This window comes from Lepisma saccharinum, chromosome 12, assembly GCF_977018435.1.
Source record: "Lepisma saccharinum chromosome 12, izLepSacc3.1, whole genome shotgun sequence".
Lineage (NCBI taxonomy): Eukaryota > Metazoa > Arthropoda > Insecta > Zygentoma > Lepismatidae > Lepisma > Lepisma saccharinum.
In genome coordinates, this window is record NC_139240.1 from 31,777,558 (window position 1) to 31,790,679 (window position 13,122).

Consider the following 13,122-nt stretch of genomic DNA (forward strand, 5'->3'; position numbering starts at 1 on the left):
AGATTCCAGGACTCCTTTACATCTGAAGCCACGGTGTTCTCTACTTCTCAATTTTCTTCAATCAAATTTACAAATCTAAGGAGTAAGGACTAATGACATTGTTCTTGGTGTCTCAAATCTAAGATAAGAGAAAATACATGGATGTCTAGATGCCATTAAGTTAATGAGTTCATGCTGCATTTAGATTCCCGAATAATGGCCGTGGATTTTTTTGGTCTATATTCGTAAATTTTTTTGTATGTATGTATGTATATATATATATATATATATATGTATAGGAAAAAAACACAGGAATAGGGTTAGAAATGGTGCCAGAAGGGCGGATAAATACAAATAATGAAGGAGACGGTAAACACTTACCACACGAATAGAAATTCAATATTTCGCGATCTGAGTCGCATTTTCAAGAAGGTAGGTAGGTACTGTCTCCATTATTTGTATATATATATATATATATAAAGCACACAAACAACACATACTGTACATATATGTAGGTCTATATGGTATATTAATGGTTTGTTAGAAAAAATATTAAGTTTTGCCCCCCCCCCCCAAACTGATGAACCTACTTACTTCCTTGTCACATTGTGAAACCGATTTTTATTCAGCGGAGTAAACCTGTACGTGTAACGTGGCAACAATATCCTTTGAACCGTGAAAACTATGGGCTCGTGCTGAGAGCCAATGCTCGTGGTTTTAAGTTTTTCTTATGCAGAAGTAGCAAGTAGTGCACATGAGTAGCGTAGCGAGCTACTTTTTGGAAAATGCAGCTGTAGCTGTAGTGAAGCTACTTTTAAAATGTAGCATTCTGATCACTGATCATTCACTACATACAAGGCACCACTTACAACGGGCGCTGGGCTAAACCCAGAACTTCATTGCAGTTAATTTCCCATGGCAATGCTGTAACTCTAAGATTACTGGAAGGTAGCTCTTCCATCTGTACTGCACACTCTTTTCGCATTTATAAACAACACACCGATTATGTTACAACAAATAATGCTTCACAAACCTCTCATTTGCTTCATCAGACCCAACGAAGTAGGAAGAAAAACTCATTTATATTACATAGTTTGTTGAATCAGTTCCAAGATATTAATTGTAATGGTAAGGGTTCTGAATGTTTACTGACTTTTCGCAGGTTTTATAGGAGTATTAGGAAGTCCTTTAGAATACTGGAAACCATTATGGAAAGAAGTTCGAAGCTTGGAAAAAACTAATTAGCACCTTTAAAAGCTTCACTAAGCAGGGTGTCTACTACAGTGCTCAAAAATAGTTTTGCATATTATGATTGCATGGGATTTGAGTCGCGATATCCCCAAAAGGTGTACTATGTTCATTATGTGAGCAATGCCGGAGACAGAAACCGACATAATGCTCCAAGTGAGTTCGATATTCAGCAGATAGAGGGCAGTAGTTGCCACATGATTCCTGAGTAGATTTGAAAGCAGCCCGATGGGAAGCATTGTCCTTGTCTTATCCGCACTTGTGAGTTGGAAACTGCACAGAGAGCGGGTGGAAAACTAAGGGCAATATGCCTTGAGCAACCATTTCTACTACGGACCGCATTCGAATTGTAACGCTGCTGCAAGAGGAATATCGCCAAGTGGACGTCGCTGTCCGTGTTGGATTGAGCCAAAGTGATATCTCTCGAGTGTGGAAAAAGTTCAGGGAGAGAGAATCAGTTGCTGACCGACCAAGGACAGGGCGGCCACGCAAAACAACATGCAGGGAAGATTGGTACGTGGTGAATTCGGCACTTCGTAGACCCACTGCAACTGTTACCAGTTTGTGCCAGTATCTGCGGAGGGCCTCAGGAGCGAATGTTTCCAATCAGACAGTGCGGAATTGACTTCATGAGAAAGGATTGACGTCAAGAAGACCCATACCCAAGGTTCCTCTGAAACCACACCATAAGAGAGACCGTGTAAGGTGGGCAACAATGCACAGCGAATTGAGTCTGGAACAGTGGGAGCACACTCTCTTTACAGACGAGGTCACCATTAGTTTGCACCCGTTAAGCAAAAGCATAAGGGTTTGGAGACGAACAGATGAGAGATTGAACGAGCCCTTCATCCAGGAATGTTACCAGCAGAAGGGGGGCTCCATCATGTTTTTTCGACGTACGCCCCTAATTCCTCTCCAGGGTCACCTGACTGGTCTGATGTACAGAAACGCTATTCTCGAACCCGTGGTAGCAGGTTTCTCTACAACTATGGGGGATGGCTTCATGCTGGTGGATGATAACGCTCCACCATGTCGAGCCAGAATGGTTCACGAGTTCCTTGATATGCATGGCATTCGACGCATAGTGTGGCCGGCTATTCTCCAGACATGAACTGTGTGGAACATGAATGGGGACACCTAAAGCGAGCAATTGTCGGCCGCGAAAATCCTCCTGTGAACAAGGTGCAATTGCGGGAGGCTGCCATTCAAGAGTGGGACAGTCTTCCTCAGGAGAAGTTGAATGCTCTTATCCTTAGCATGCCCGTCGTGTTCAAGCATGTTTTCAGGCTCTAGGTGGCTATACACGGTACTGAACTCCCATCTGTTGATCCCAAGCATGCCTGCGAGCCATTTTGTTTCTTCTGCATGACTGCAGTGTTTTCTTTCTGTTTGTATGTCTCCCCTGTACTCTTGAATATGATTCCAAGTATCTAGTACAATAAAATGATCACAAACCCTGAATATGCAAAACTTTTTTTGAGGACTGTATTTTGTAACTAAATTCCCTGACTTTTCTAGGTTTTCCAAACCAAGAACCAAAATTTTCCAGATGAGGTTATTAGGGCAATCCATGTATTGAAATATGTATGTAAGAAGGCCACTACATTTTAGCTAAACATGAGACTCAGAATACATGTAACCAAGTTTTTAGAATATTCATCTCACATGTTATCTTATAAGCAATAAAGAGAAGGTCAGCTGAACAGAAATTGACAGTTGCATAGGGGCATCAGGGGTGAGTTTTTAAGTATTGCTTGCTACATTTTGACTAATGGTAAACAAAAAAACTTTTTTACATAACAAATTGTAACAATTATAACAAAAAATAATACATACATATGTAGTAAAATTTATTAACATATGCATTAATCCTAATATCAACAAAACACAACCCAAAAATTGCAACAAGAAAGTGATAAGTGCCAATGGGGAGTCAGGCAGTTAATAGTATGTGCAGATGTGGATTCCAGCGGTGGAAGCCTTCATCCAAAGAGGCACCGGGCACTGTGACGGAACATTGAAGATCACCATGCACCTGTTCCAAAGACCCACAATATTCTGAGGTGGGTTAGACAATGGGGAGCCACGGGTAATGTAGTGAACTGTCAGTTGCCATGAAATATGTGCTATTCCACAGGACATGTCGAGACGTGCATCATCCTGCATCACCTCGAACAGTGCATCCAAGCAAAAGGAGGACATTTCAAGGATGTTATTTTCAAAGTGCACTCGTGTCTGTATTGTCTATATTATACACAATATTAAATGCCTATATGAATATTTTTATTTCATGACCATATATGTTGCTACAAGCACTCAATCTTTCAGTCGTCATTTGAAGTTGGCCACCTTGTATTACGTGCTCAGGTGTTTAAATACATTATTTCAATGCCAACAGCCCTAAACCTGATTCACCTAACCTAACAACAAAAGGATTAAGGGATATTTTATTAATCCTAAGAGCACTAAACCTGACCTAACTAATGTAACAATGAAAGACTTTAGTGACAAAATACCTTTCGCACTCCATGCATGTAAAGTAGCTATCACCAGAAGTTTATATCCAAGACAACAGTAAACAAATATCTGCTTGCAAACAAAAAATCATATAGAAGTATAAGGAAGGGAAAAATCGTTCCCAACCAAATGTGCAGTAAGTAATCAAAAATACACTGAAGTATGTGTTAAGAGACATAGTAATTAGAAATTGAACCATGTAAGAAAATGGCTGTCCATCATGATAAATTCAAAATTAAACAATCGGAACTTGAACCCAGAAAACATCTCACAGATACCACATCCTATTTATTTATACCAAATATTTTTTCATTTATCATTATACATTACTGTCTTGATTGTATTTTCTTGACTGCTGGTACCCAGGGGAAATAAATGTTTGCAAATTCATTGTCATTTAAATTTATTTTCTTAGAATTCTAAAGCCTTGTATTCACTGGTTTCTAAATTAATATCAGCACTTGTACTTTTACAGATGATCAGGTGTGTTAGGTTTTTATTGTATGACTTGCAAAATCTGAAAATTTCTCTCAATATATTTAAAATGTTACAAAGTTCTAGGGATGGGACAGATTAATCGGTACTCTATTGATATTGACTGATATAGGGATATTGGTGAAATTACCGATCTGATATATCTGTAAATATCTTATAATTTAGTGCAACATTCTGCCATAAGTTTCCATGTCCTGCAGTCACCTCAAAACACATTTATTAAGGAGGTCAATGAACCAACCATTCAGGTTCTTCAAGAACCATTTGGAATTTTATATCAGATTGGTAGAATATCAGTTATCGGCATCGGCAAATTTCATGTTGGCCCATCCCTACCAAATTCTTTATCTTACTGGTTTCCTTTTCACCTTCACTGAGCCTTTTGATGTTATGTTGCTAGAAATTTGTGATGATATTCAGGAATGTGCTATTTACAATATTAAAAACAAATAGTGCCTTTCCAGATAGAAGACATTACTCTCAAATCATTGTTTGGAGCCCTTGTTAATATAAAGAATAATAGTTCCAGACATAAAAAGGGCACAAAAATATTTTTCCATTTATTTGAAAATTCTATAGTAATTTATAGTAATCAATGTACATTCATTTCATGATTGACACAAACTGATCTATTGATACTGCATACAAAGTATTCTAACAATTCTATAAGTGCATAAAACTGCCCTCTTAGAAATATCACAAGAGAGAGAGTGAGTTCACCACAAGCACAAATAATTAGAAATGTACATATTATGCACATTTTATCTTCCGTGGTACACCTTTACGTCTCCTACTTTGCAAAGCCCTGGCCGAGAATGAAACTCGAGTTCTAGCTGCCGCCTTCAACTTCACATTACTTTTCCCCAAGATTTCACCATATTCGTCCAAAACTTTAACGTCTTGGCACAGATATGATAATTTGATGGCTTCCTGTAACTTCTCACGTACTGACACCTGTTTCAATATCACAGTCCTCTCATCAAGGCATATCGCGTCCTCACTGTCAGGGCTTACAGCGACCTTGGAGCATGCTTTCCTCTTCCTCACTGCCCTGGGGCTGTTCTTACTCTCAGCATCTTTCACTTCAATAAAACTTTTCACATCCTCGGAACACTTTTCTTCCTGCACACTACTATACGAAAGAAGGGATTCGTTCTCTCCTTCTCCATTCTCTAGGTCACTTTCAGTGATGATGGTCTCCACGAGAGGAAACGCACCATCGGTTTCCGTGTCCACCATAAGAAAAACACTATTTTTGTAACTGTCGGGCAAACTATCAAATGTCCACCCTGACACGTACAAAAATATGACACAGAAATGTTTGCATGGGAAATTCCACAACAAGAAATCATTGCAGGTACAACTTACTGGTTGAAAGCTAATGACAACGTATGAATCTTGTGTATCTGCTTCGCTTTCAATGCAAAACACACCATCTGAAATGTGCGATATCTTCCCCATGAATGACTCTGCCTGGGACAGCCTCTCCATAACATGCTTCACAAAATGGTACGGCCGGTTTTCCAAAAATGCAGGCACATTCGTATAGTCGACCACAAAATCTGGGCCAAGCCTTCCATTTTGTGAAGTATACTGCCTGAATGATTCCGGCACGAGTTGTTCCACGACCATGGTGAGCACTTCGGTGAATGGTTTGTCCAGCTGATCGCCCAAAAGCAGTTGCGTCAAAAGATTATTCTGCATCTCAATGCCGTTGTTTACTCGTAACATGAACAAGTAGTCCGGATCGCTGAAGGCATCGATCCAACGTCGAGCGATACGCAACCACTGACCACGGAAATACTCGTGCACCCTTTTAGATATTTTCCAACTGTCATTCGCGAACATGGCTTCAGAATACTCATGGTACTCAATTTCTGTTGTGGCATGTGCTAGCTTGTACCACAGTTGCTTCAAATCATCACTCACTGACCCTACAATTCCTGCATCTTCCAACCATTGGCTCCATGCCCGCTCACGCTGATATTCACTTATATAAACTTTACATGCCGGAAACACGCCTTCTACAGCCCTTATTTCAGCATTAGACCGATCAGTCATGAAGTACTTCGGTTCCCACTGAGTGTTCCATGAGAAAAAAATCGTCAGAGCTTCGGCAATGCCTTCCCTGGATTTACCTTCAATCGCAAAAGTTCCAACTACACAATAGTCAATATTGGTTTTCACCGTAAGGAAATACAATGGGACAGTTGTTTTAGACACAGAGTCCAGGAGACAGAGATTATTACCGTAACGTGCTAAAATCTGCTGCTGCCAAACGGTTTGGTGACAGAAGAGGAAAGTATTTCTACTTTCGCCCTTCACAGGGTTGTTGTGAAAAGGACGAAAGAGGATATGATCATCTGGCGAAATGGACTTCCACTTCTTAACCACCACACCCAATGCATCCTGCCCAATTTTAGTCCTGTTTTTCCTCCCCAAAAACCCATAAATATGGCTGTAGATGGTTTCATTTGTCGGGTAGAAGCATGTGTTTGTTGCTTCCGGTTTCGTCTCACTGTTAGAGAACATGGATTCGACCAACAGTTGGAGATGGAACTTGATGACGTCTACAGAACGGACATTTGCCTCGACAAGATTATGGATCTCGCTGACCAACTTAGGGTGCAATCTAGCACCCCGCTCTGCTACGTCCTTCGTATGAGAATGTTCTGTCGGTTTTGAGAGCCACACATAGTATCTTACATAACTTAACACATTTCTCTTCCTCTTCAGATCCTTCTTGAACTCCTTCACCATCTGTAATGAAACAGAGTAATTCAGGATAAGTAGATTCTTACATTTGAAGGGTTTGGTGCAACTATATGACATGCCGCACTTTTGGCAAAAATCTTATATTTTTGGTCCAAGTGGCGTGTTGCTACCATATCCAACTATTTAAGATGTTATTTCTATAAATTTCTAGAGACATACTGTCATGTTGTTGCCCAAATAATTTTCCCTCTCTTTCACAAGAAGAACATGACAAGCCACGGTGAAAGATGACAACATGAAAAAGGTGTTAAAATTTAAACAACAAATTAGGACATTAATGTATGAATACTGACACCGCACCTCATCTACCATATTGCCTCCTTTACATAACATAGTTGCAAATGTTATTTCCTTCTATTTCTTATGCTTTTCAATTATATAAATTTGTAATAATCCATATTATGTATATTTAAAAACAAATAGCATAACTGTACATTAATTCATGTAAGGCAAAAAGCTGTTTTTATAGTTACAGAATCAATGTAAAGTATTAAGCATAAACCTACTTCAAATAATAATACCAAGAAGAAATTGTTAAATTTTGACATTTCATTGCCTAATTCTAGTGATAATTCTATTTCCTTTATTGACAATAGTGACAAGGACATTGACTATTGACCATCAGGTGATAATTCATTGTCTTCAAATCAAGTAAATACGCAACAAAATCATTTGTAGCTTGTCATACTATTGTGTGTCTAATATCTAAAATTTTCAGAAGCAAGCATTTTTTTGGATTTGGATTTATTGGATCTGGCTTGTCATGTTGTTGCACCAAAACCTTATTTCATACTCACAAAGAGAACCATTGTAAGATTGATGGAAGACATTCTCTTGGGGTAATAGCCACATGATTTCCTGATAGACTATCAAGGTTTTGAGAGTTAACATCACTTTCATTTTCAGGAATTAACTAACCTTTAGCTGGCAAGTGGTAGCAACGTTTACCAGCTCCACGTGGCAACAATTAACATGCCATTTCTTGAAAACTACACATGATATTTTAGTTCTTTCTTTCTTCATTTCTTTACATATGAGAGTATGACACACTTGAATTACAAAACAATATATATCTATTGTTACTATTATTAACAAGTAAATTTGAAAATGTCTTTGTTCTCCCTTACAGTATTATGAGACAGATGTTATAAAATGCAGTATAACTTTTCAGCCACCTCTTTTTGGATACATATTTCACTTTTACATGTAATAATGGGTCAAAGAGAAAAGGAAGATGTTAGCAATGTATGACCAGGGTAAAAATACGATTTTCAAAATTTCCTGAAAATTACTATTTTCTAAAATGTTACATAATTTCATTTTTTTCTTTCAAAATTTGAGGATGGACAGTATGTGCCCTCAAAGAGTGATCCTTTGTACTGCTTCCCTGCAAATTTGATTGATCCAGCATCCATATGACCAACACTAAAACTGGCAACACTGGTGATCTTATAAATTTTTATTACTTCCCCCTTCCTCGGTAGTATCAGCCTATATTCAATGAAACTTTGCATGGTTGTAGTAATGTGCCATTGCTATAAGGGTTGTTTGATATATAAGTGGACTGGGCCTGTGGTTTTGGTGAATGTAGAAATAAGGAAAACCTGATTGTGTTTATTAATACAATTGTCTATTGCGCATGTTACATGCACATTCATCTGTTTTGATTGATTGATTGATTTGGTGTTTTAAGTCCATTTTATGCACAGTAAGTCTAATCGGGACTAGACCTATAGTTTAAAGTGGAATCCGAACCACTTGTGCCTCCACCAGGTATCGAAACCGGGACCCCTTGATTACAAGGGGACGACGCTCCCACTGTGCCATCGGAGAAACTCCATATTCATTCATCTGTTTTATTCACAGGTAGATGTTCGACTCTCAAACGATGTGCTCAACGGTGTGCGATCCGCTCTCTTCTCGGAATTCCTTGCACCAATTAAATACTGCAGTTTGCTGCAAAGCTTCGACCCTGCACACCGCATTAAACCAGCGAACAATCTCTGCTGGCTGCATACCTTCAGCACACAAGAACTGAATCACACACTGTTGCGCACATCTGGAGGAATATATCCGTGCACTCATTCCCATTTGAGGGTCGAATGTCTACCCTGCAAATAAAACAGGTGACTAACAATGTGCATGTAACATGCCCAACAGACAAGTGTATCAATAAACACAATCGGGTTTTCCTTATTTCTACATACACTGAAACCACAGGCCTAGTCCACTTATTTATCAAACAACTCTTACACATACATTTTTTCATCCACTCTAGTCTTTTGTGGTGGCCACAGTGGGATCCTAAATACCGTTTTAGGTGCACATTTGACATCTACTAAAAGCCCTGTCATTAAATAAATCATCTCTCCTCGACAATTAGTTCTCAAGCTATGATTTTTTTGTGCATCTCGACAAGTTTGAAAAGCATGCACTTGAAAAGTTCCTATGCAGAGAAGCTACACATGTGTGAGGCTAAATCGACTGAAGGTTAATCACCAAAGTTGAGAGTGATGTTAGCCCACAGAATTCTAATCGGCTCATTCCTTGTCAAATCAACTGATAAAAAATATTTTTGTACTTTTAGGAATCAGATTTTTTGTTTATACATTGTACCTATCAAGACGACAAAAACTGCCAAATTTCTGATTTTTTGGGCTCTTAATTTTTGAGTTATTGACTTTCAAAAAAACATAAACCCCAAAATTTGACACATTTTGAAATCTTTAAACAGCTGTAGATCAAAAACTATTTGACATAGAGAGCTCAAATTGGCGTCATTCTGTCCTGCTTTTAATGAGCTTTAATTTGAAATGAAGCATGAATGTGGTATTTGAATTTTGCAATTTTTAAGAAACTAAAAAAAAAGTTTTTTGAAAATCTCAAAAACACTTTCTTATTTTTTTGAGAACAATATATGTTTTGAAGACATCAATTGACTATTTGTGTGCAAAATTTCATAATGGGGCGGTAATGGGTTTCTACGGAAATTAATTTTTTGTATTGTAATGTGTGTGAAATTTGCTAAATTTGTTGACTTCCATGTTAAAAACATAACTTAAATTGAGTAGTTGATGTTGAAGTCTTCGTATACAGCTAGTTATTCCTCTTTAGAGTCTTTTCCTTTTCTGTTATGACTCGTAAAACTGACTGGAATACTTCACATATTTTCTCTCTCATCAATCATTATGTTGTGTTAAGAGGCATGAAATAAATACTTTATTCTTCAAATACCTGTAAAGGGGATCTCAGACCAAAACAACAAGTAACAGGTGACAAGCGACAGCAAGGATTCACACCGAAGTGACAAACAACAAGCAACACAGGTCCCTCCAGTCTCTAAGTAAGCACTTGCTATGCATGCGTAAACAAAAGACCGAAAGGAGATGATGCACTTTATTGAAAAAAGACCTAGTCTAAGCAACATGCAAATGACAAGCAAAATGTGTCGCTTCACTTGTTTCGTGTCACTTCGGTTTGAAAGCTCCTCAAATTATAATATCATACCTTTATATATTAAGGTTGTTATATACCATGTTCTATTTTTATAAAATATGTACCAATACCAGAGGTGCAACCACGAATTTTGTCTGGCCGGGGGGGGGGGGGGGGGCAAGTACCAGGATAAATGTACCAATAATAATAATTTTAATAATAATAATAATGTTATTATAACATTATTATTATAATTGATTTGCTTTATTTTACTTCCCTTCTTGTGCCACTTTTGGCTAATTTGCGAAGATGGGGATGAGTGATGGCATGATGAAAAGATACTCACAAACATCCATGCCCAAGCCAGGATTCGAACCCAGGACAAACATTATTACTATTAGTAGTGGTAGTATCGGAAATGTTATTATCCATGTAAATTACGCAAAAAGGGGGTAGAAGTTTGTGCTAAAGCATTTGTGCTCGAACAAACTATTTGAATTATTTTTTTTAACACGTTCAATTTCACATTAATAACTGAAAACAAGCACGTAAACTATTTTTGAAAGACAGAAAATGCTTCATAAATGCATTCCAAATATAATTCTTTTTTACATTACCACAACTTTCATGCACGATATATGTTTCACATATATGCACATATATTATTTAAATACATTACACAACCAATTCATCCATCTCACAATAAACCAACACCAAAAATTACATAAATTGTCTCTCAAATGTGCACGCTCCCTTTCCTCAAAACAATTGTTCATGTATTTAAAACAAAAATGGATTAAGACAAGTCTTATTTCTCTGTTTGGTGATTTACAATGCATTACAGTGAAATCAATATTAATAGGGTGCAAATAATTTCAGGGAAGGCCATTGCATTATATCATTTACAACTTTTGTCTCTCCTCGATGGTGTAGTGGTAACATCGTCATGTTGTGACCAAGGGGTCTCGGGTTCGATACCCAGTGGAGACACATAGTGGTTCGGAACCCACTTTATGGTATAGGCCAAGTCTTAATTAGTCTTTCTGTGCATAAAGTAGACTTAAAAAAAAAACACAAATCAATCAATTTTACAACTTTTTTCATTTAGATCGTTTGGTGCTCAGGGCCGTCTCCCGCCGTTCCGTAGCTATGGTTCTGAACTTGGTAAGACCAAGAAAAGCAGGCATTGCGAATGAAGCGAGCAACAAAATTTTACGAAAAGTATTTTCATTTGCATAAAATTTGAAGTTGTGGGCGGTAATTGTCTCCTGTATGTACACTTGGCTGTCAATGTTTGCCCTCCTATTTCCGACCAAGATTTGGGGGGGAATGCCCTTTGGCCCCTTTGGTTGCGCCACTGACCAATACATTGTTATTAAAAGTGATAAATATTACAAACTCTTACATTATTTGTAGTCCGAAAATTATAAAATAGACTAATACGAAGACTTTAACATCAACCACTTAAGTTATGGTTTTAATATAAACATCAACAAATTTTGCAAATTTCGCACACATTACAATACAAAAAATAATAATTTCTATAGGAACCCATTGCCGTCACATTATGAAATTTTGCACACAAACAGTAAATTGATGTCTTCAAAACATACATACATACATACATACATACATACATACATACATACATATATATATATATATATATATATATATATATAAAATAATGTGCTTGAGATTTCCAAAAAAAACTTTTTTGGTTGAATTGAATTGAATTGAATTTAAAATTTTGGGAGCGTCAGCACTTAGGCTATTTTGCTCCCGTCACATTATACAGGGGCCAGCCCCTTACCATTACAAATAACAACTCTAACGTTGCGCAACTAAAAAATTTAAAATGTTCTGACTTCTGTTAAAAGCTGAGGCTGTAAAGGGGCACTCAGCACACATAAGGACGAAAGAACAGGACAATACAAACAAAATTATACTGGCCATGGGGCCAGTTGCCAGAGCCTCGTTAGTCTTCAGTCCAGGGTGCACTAATGTGGAAGTGAGGTTGACATTTGGGTGTACTATGTGGAAGGTCACCCCTTACACCCCAAAACTTTTTTGGTCTACAGCTGTTTAAAGATTTCAAAATGTCATCAAATTTTGGGATTTTTGCTTTGAAAGTCAATAACTCAAAAACTAAGAGACGAAAAAATCTGAAATTTGGCAGTTTTCGTCAACTTTACTGATACTGCCACTGCACCAAAAATTATCAATTTCTGAGACGTCAAGGTTCAGACCTTGGTTGATTTGACATGGACTGACCCATTCAAAACTCTCATGATCAGTATCTCAAGAAAATACGAGGGTGGTTCAGCATGCTCCGCCCCTGACCCGTTTCCAGTGATAGTAGAGACCTGTAATTTTATATGTAACATTGTTCATTCTTTAGACTAATATCCACAAAGTTTCAAGAATTTACAACAATTTCTCTTTTTCTTACACGTTGATGATCAGTAAGAAGTGTAGCCACATGCGAAACAATGGAAAAATCTGAGGTCCGAGCAGTGATAAAATATTTACTCAAGAAAAATCTAACACCGAAAGACATCCATGCAGATATGGTGGGAACTCTTGGAGACTCTAGCCTTTCATATGATCTAGTGAAGAGATGGTGCCGTGAATTTAAATGTGGTGGGCAGACCTGTGAAGATGAGCATGGTG

At 37.7% G+C, this 13,122-nt stretch overlaps 1 protein-coding gene across 1 annotated transcript in view; it reads right to left on the minus strand.

Annotated features, from left to right (window-relative positions):
- Positions 1–4,766: 4,766 nt before the first annotated feature.
- Positions 4,767–13,122, minus strand: part of LOC145996618 (uncharacterized) — a 44,186-nt gene continuing 35,830 nt past the window's right edge. The window contains exon 4 of the mRNA XM_083133201.1: positions 4,767–6,999. Within this exon, the coding sequence (XP_082989327.1) occupies positions 4,990–6,999 (2,010 nt within the window). The 3' untranslated portion in view covers positions 4,767–4,989. The remainder of the gene's footprint in view (positions 7,000–13,122) is intronic.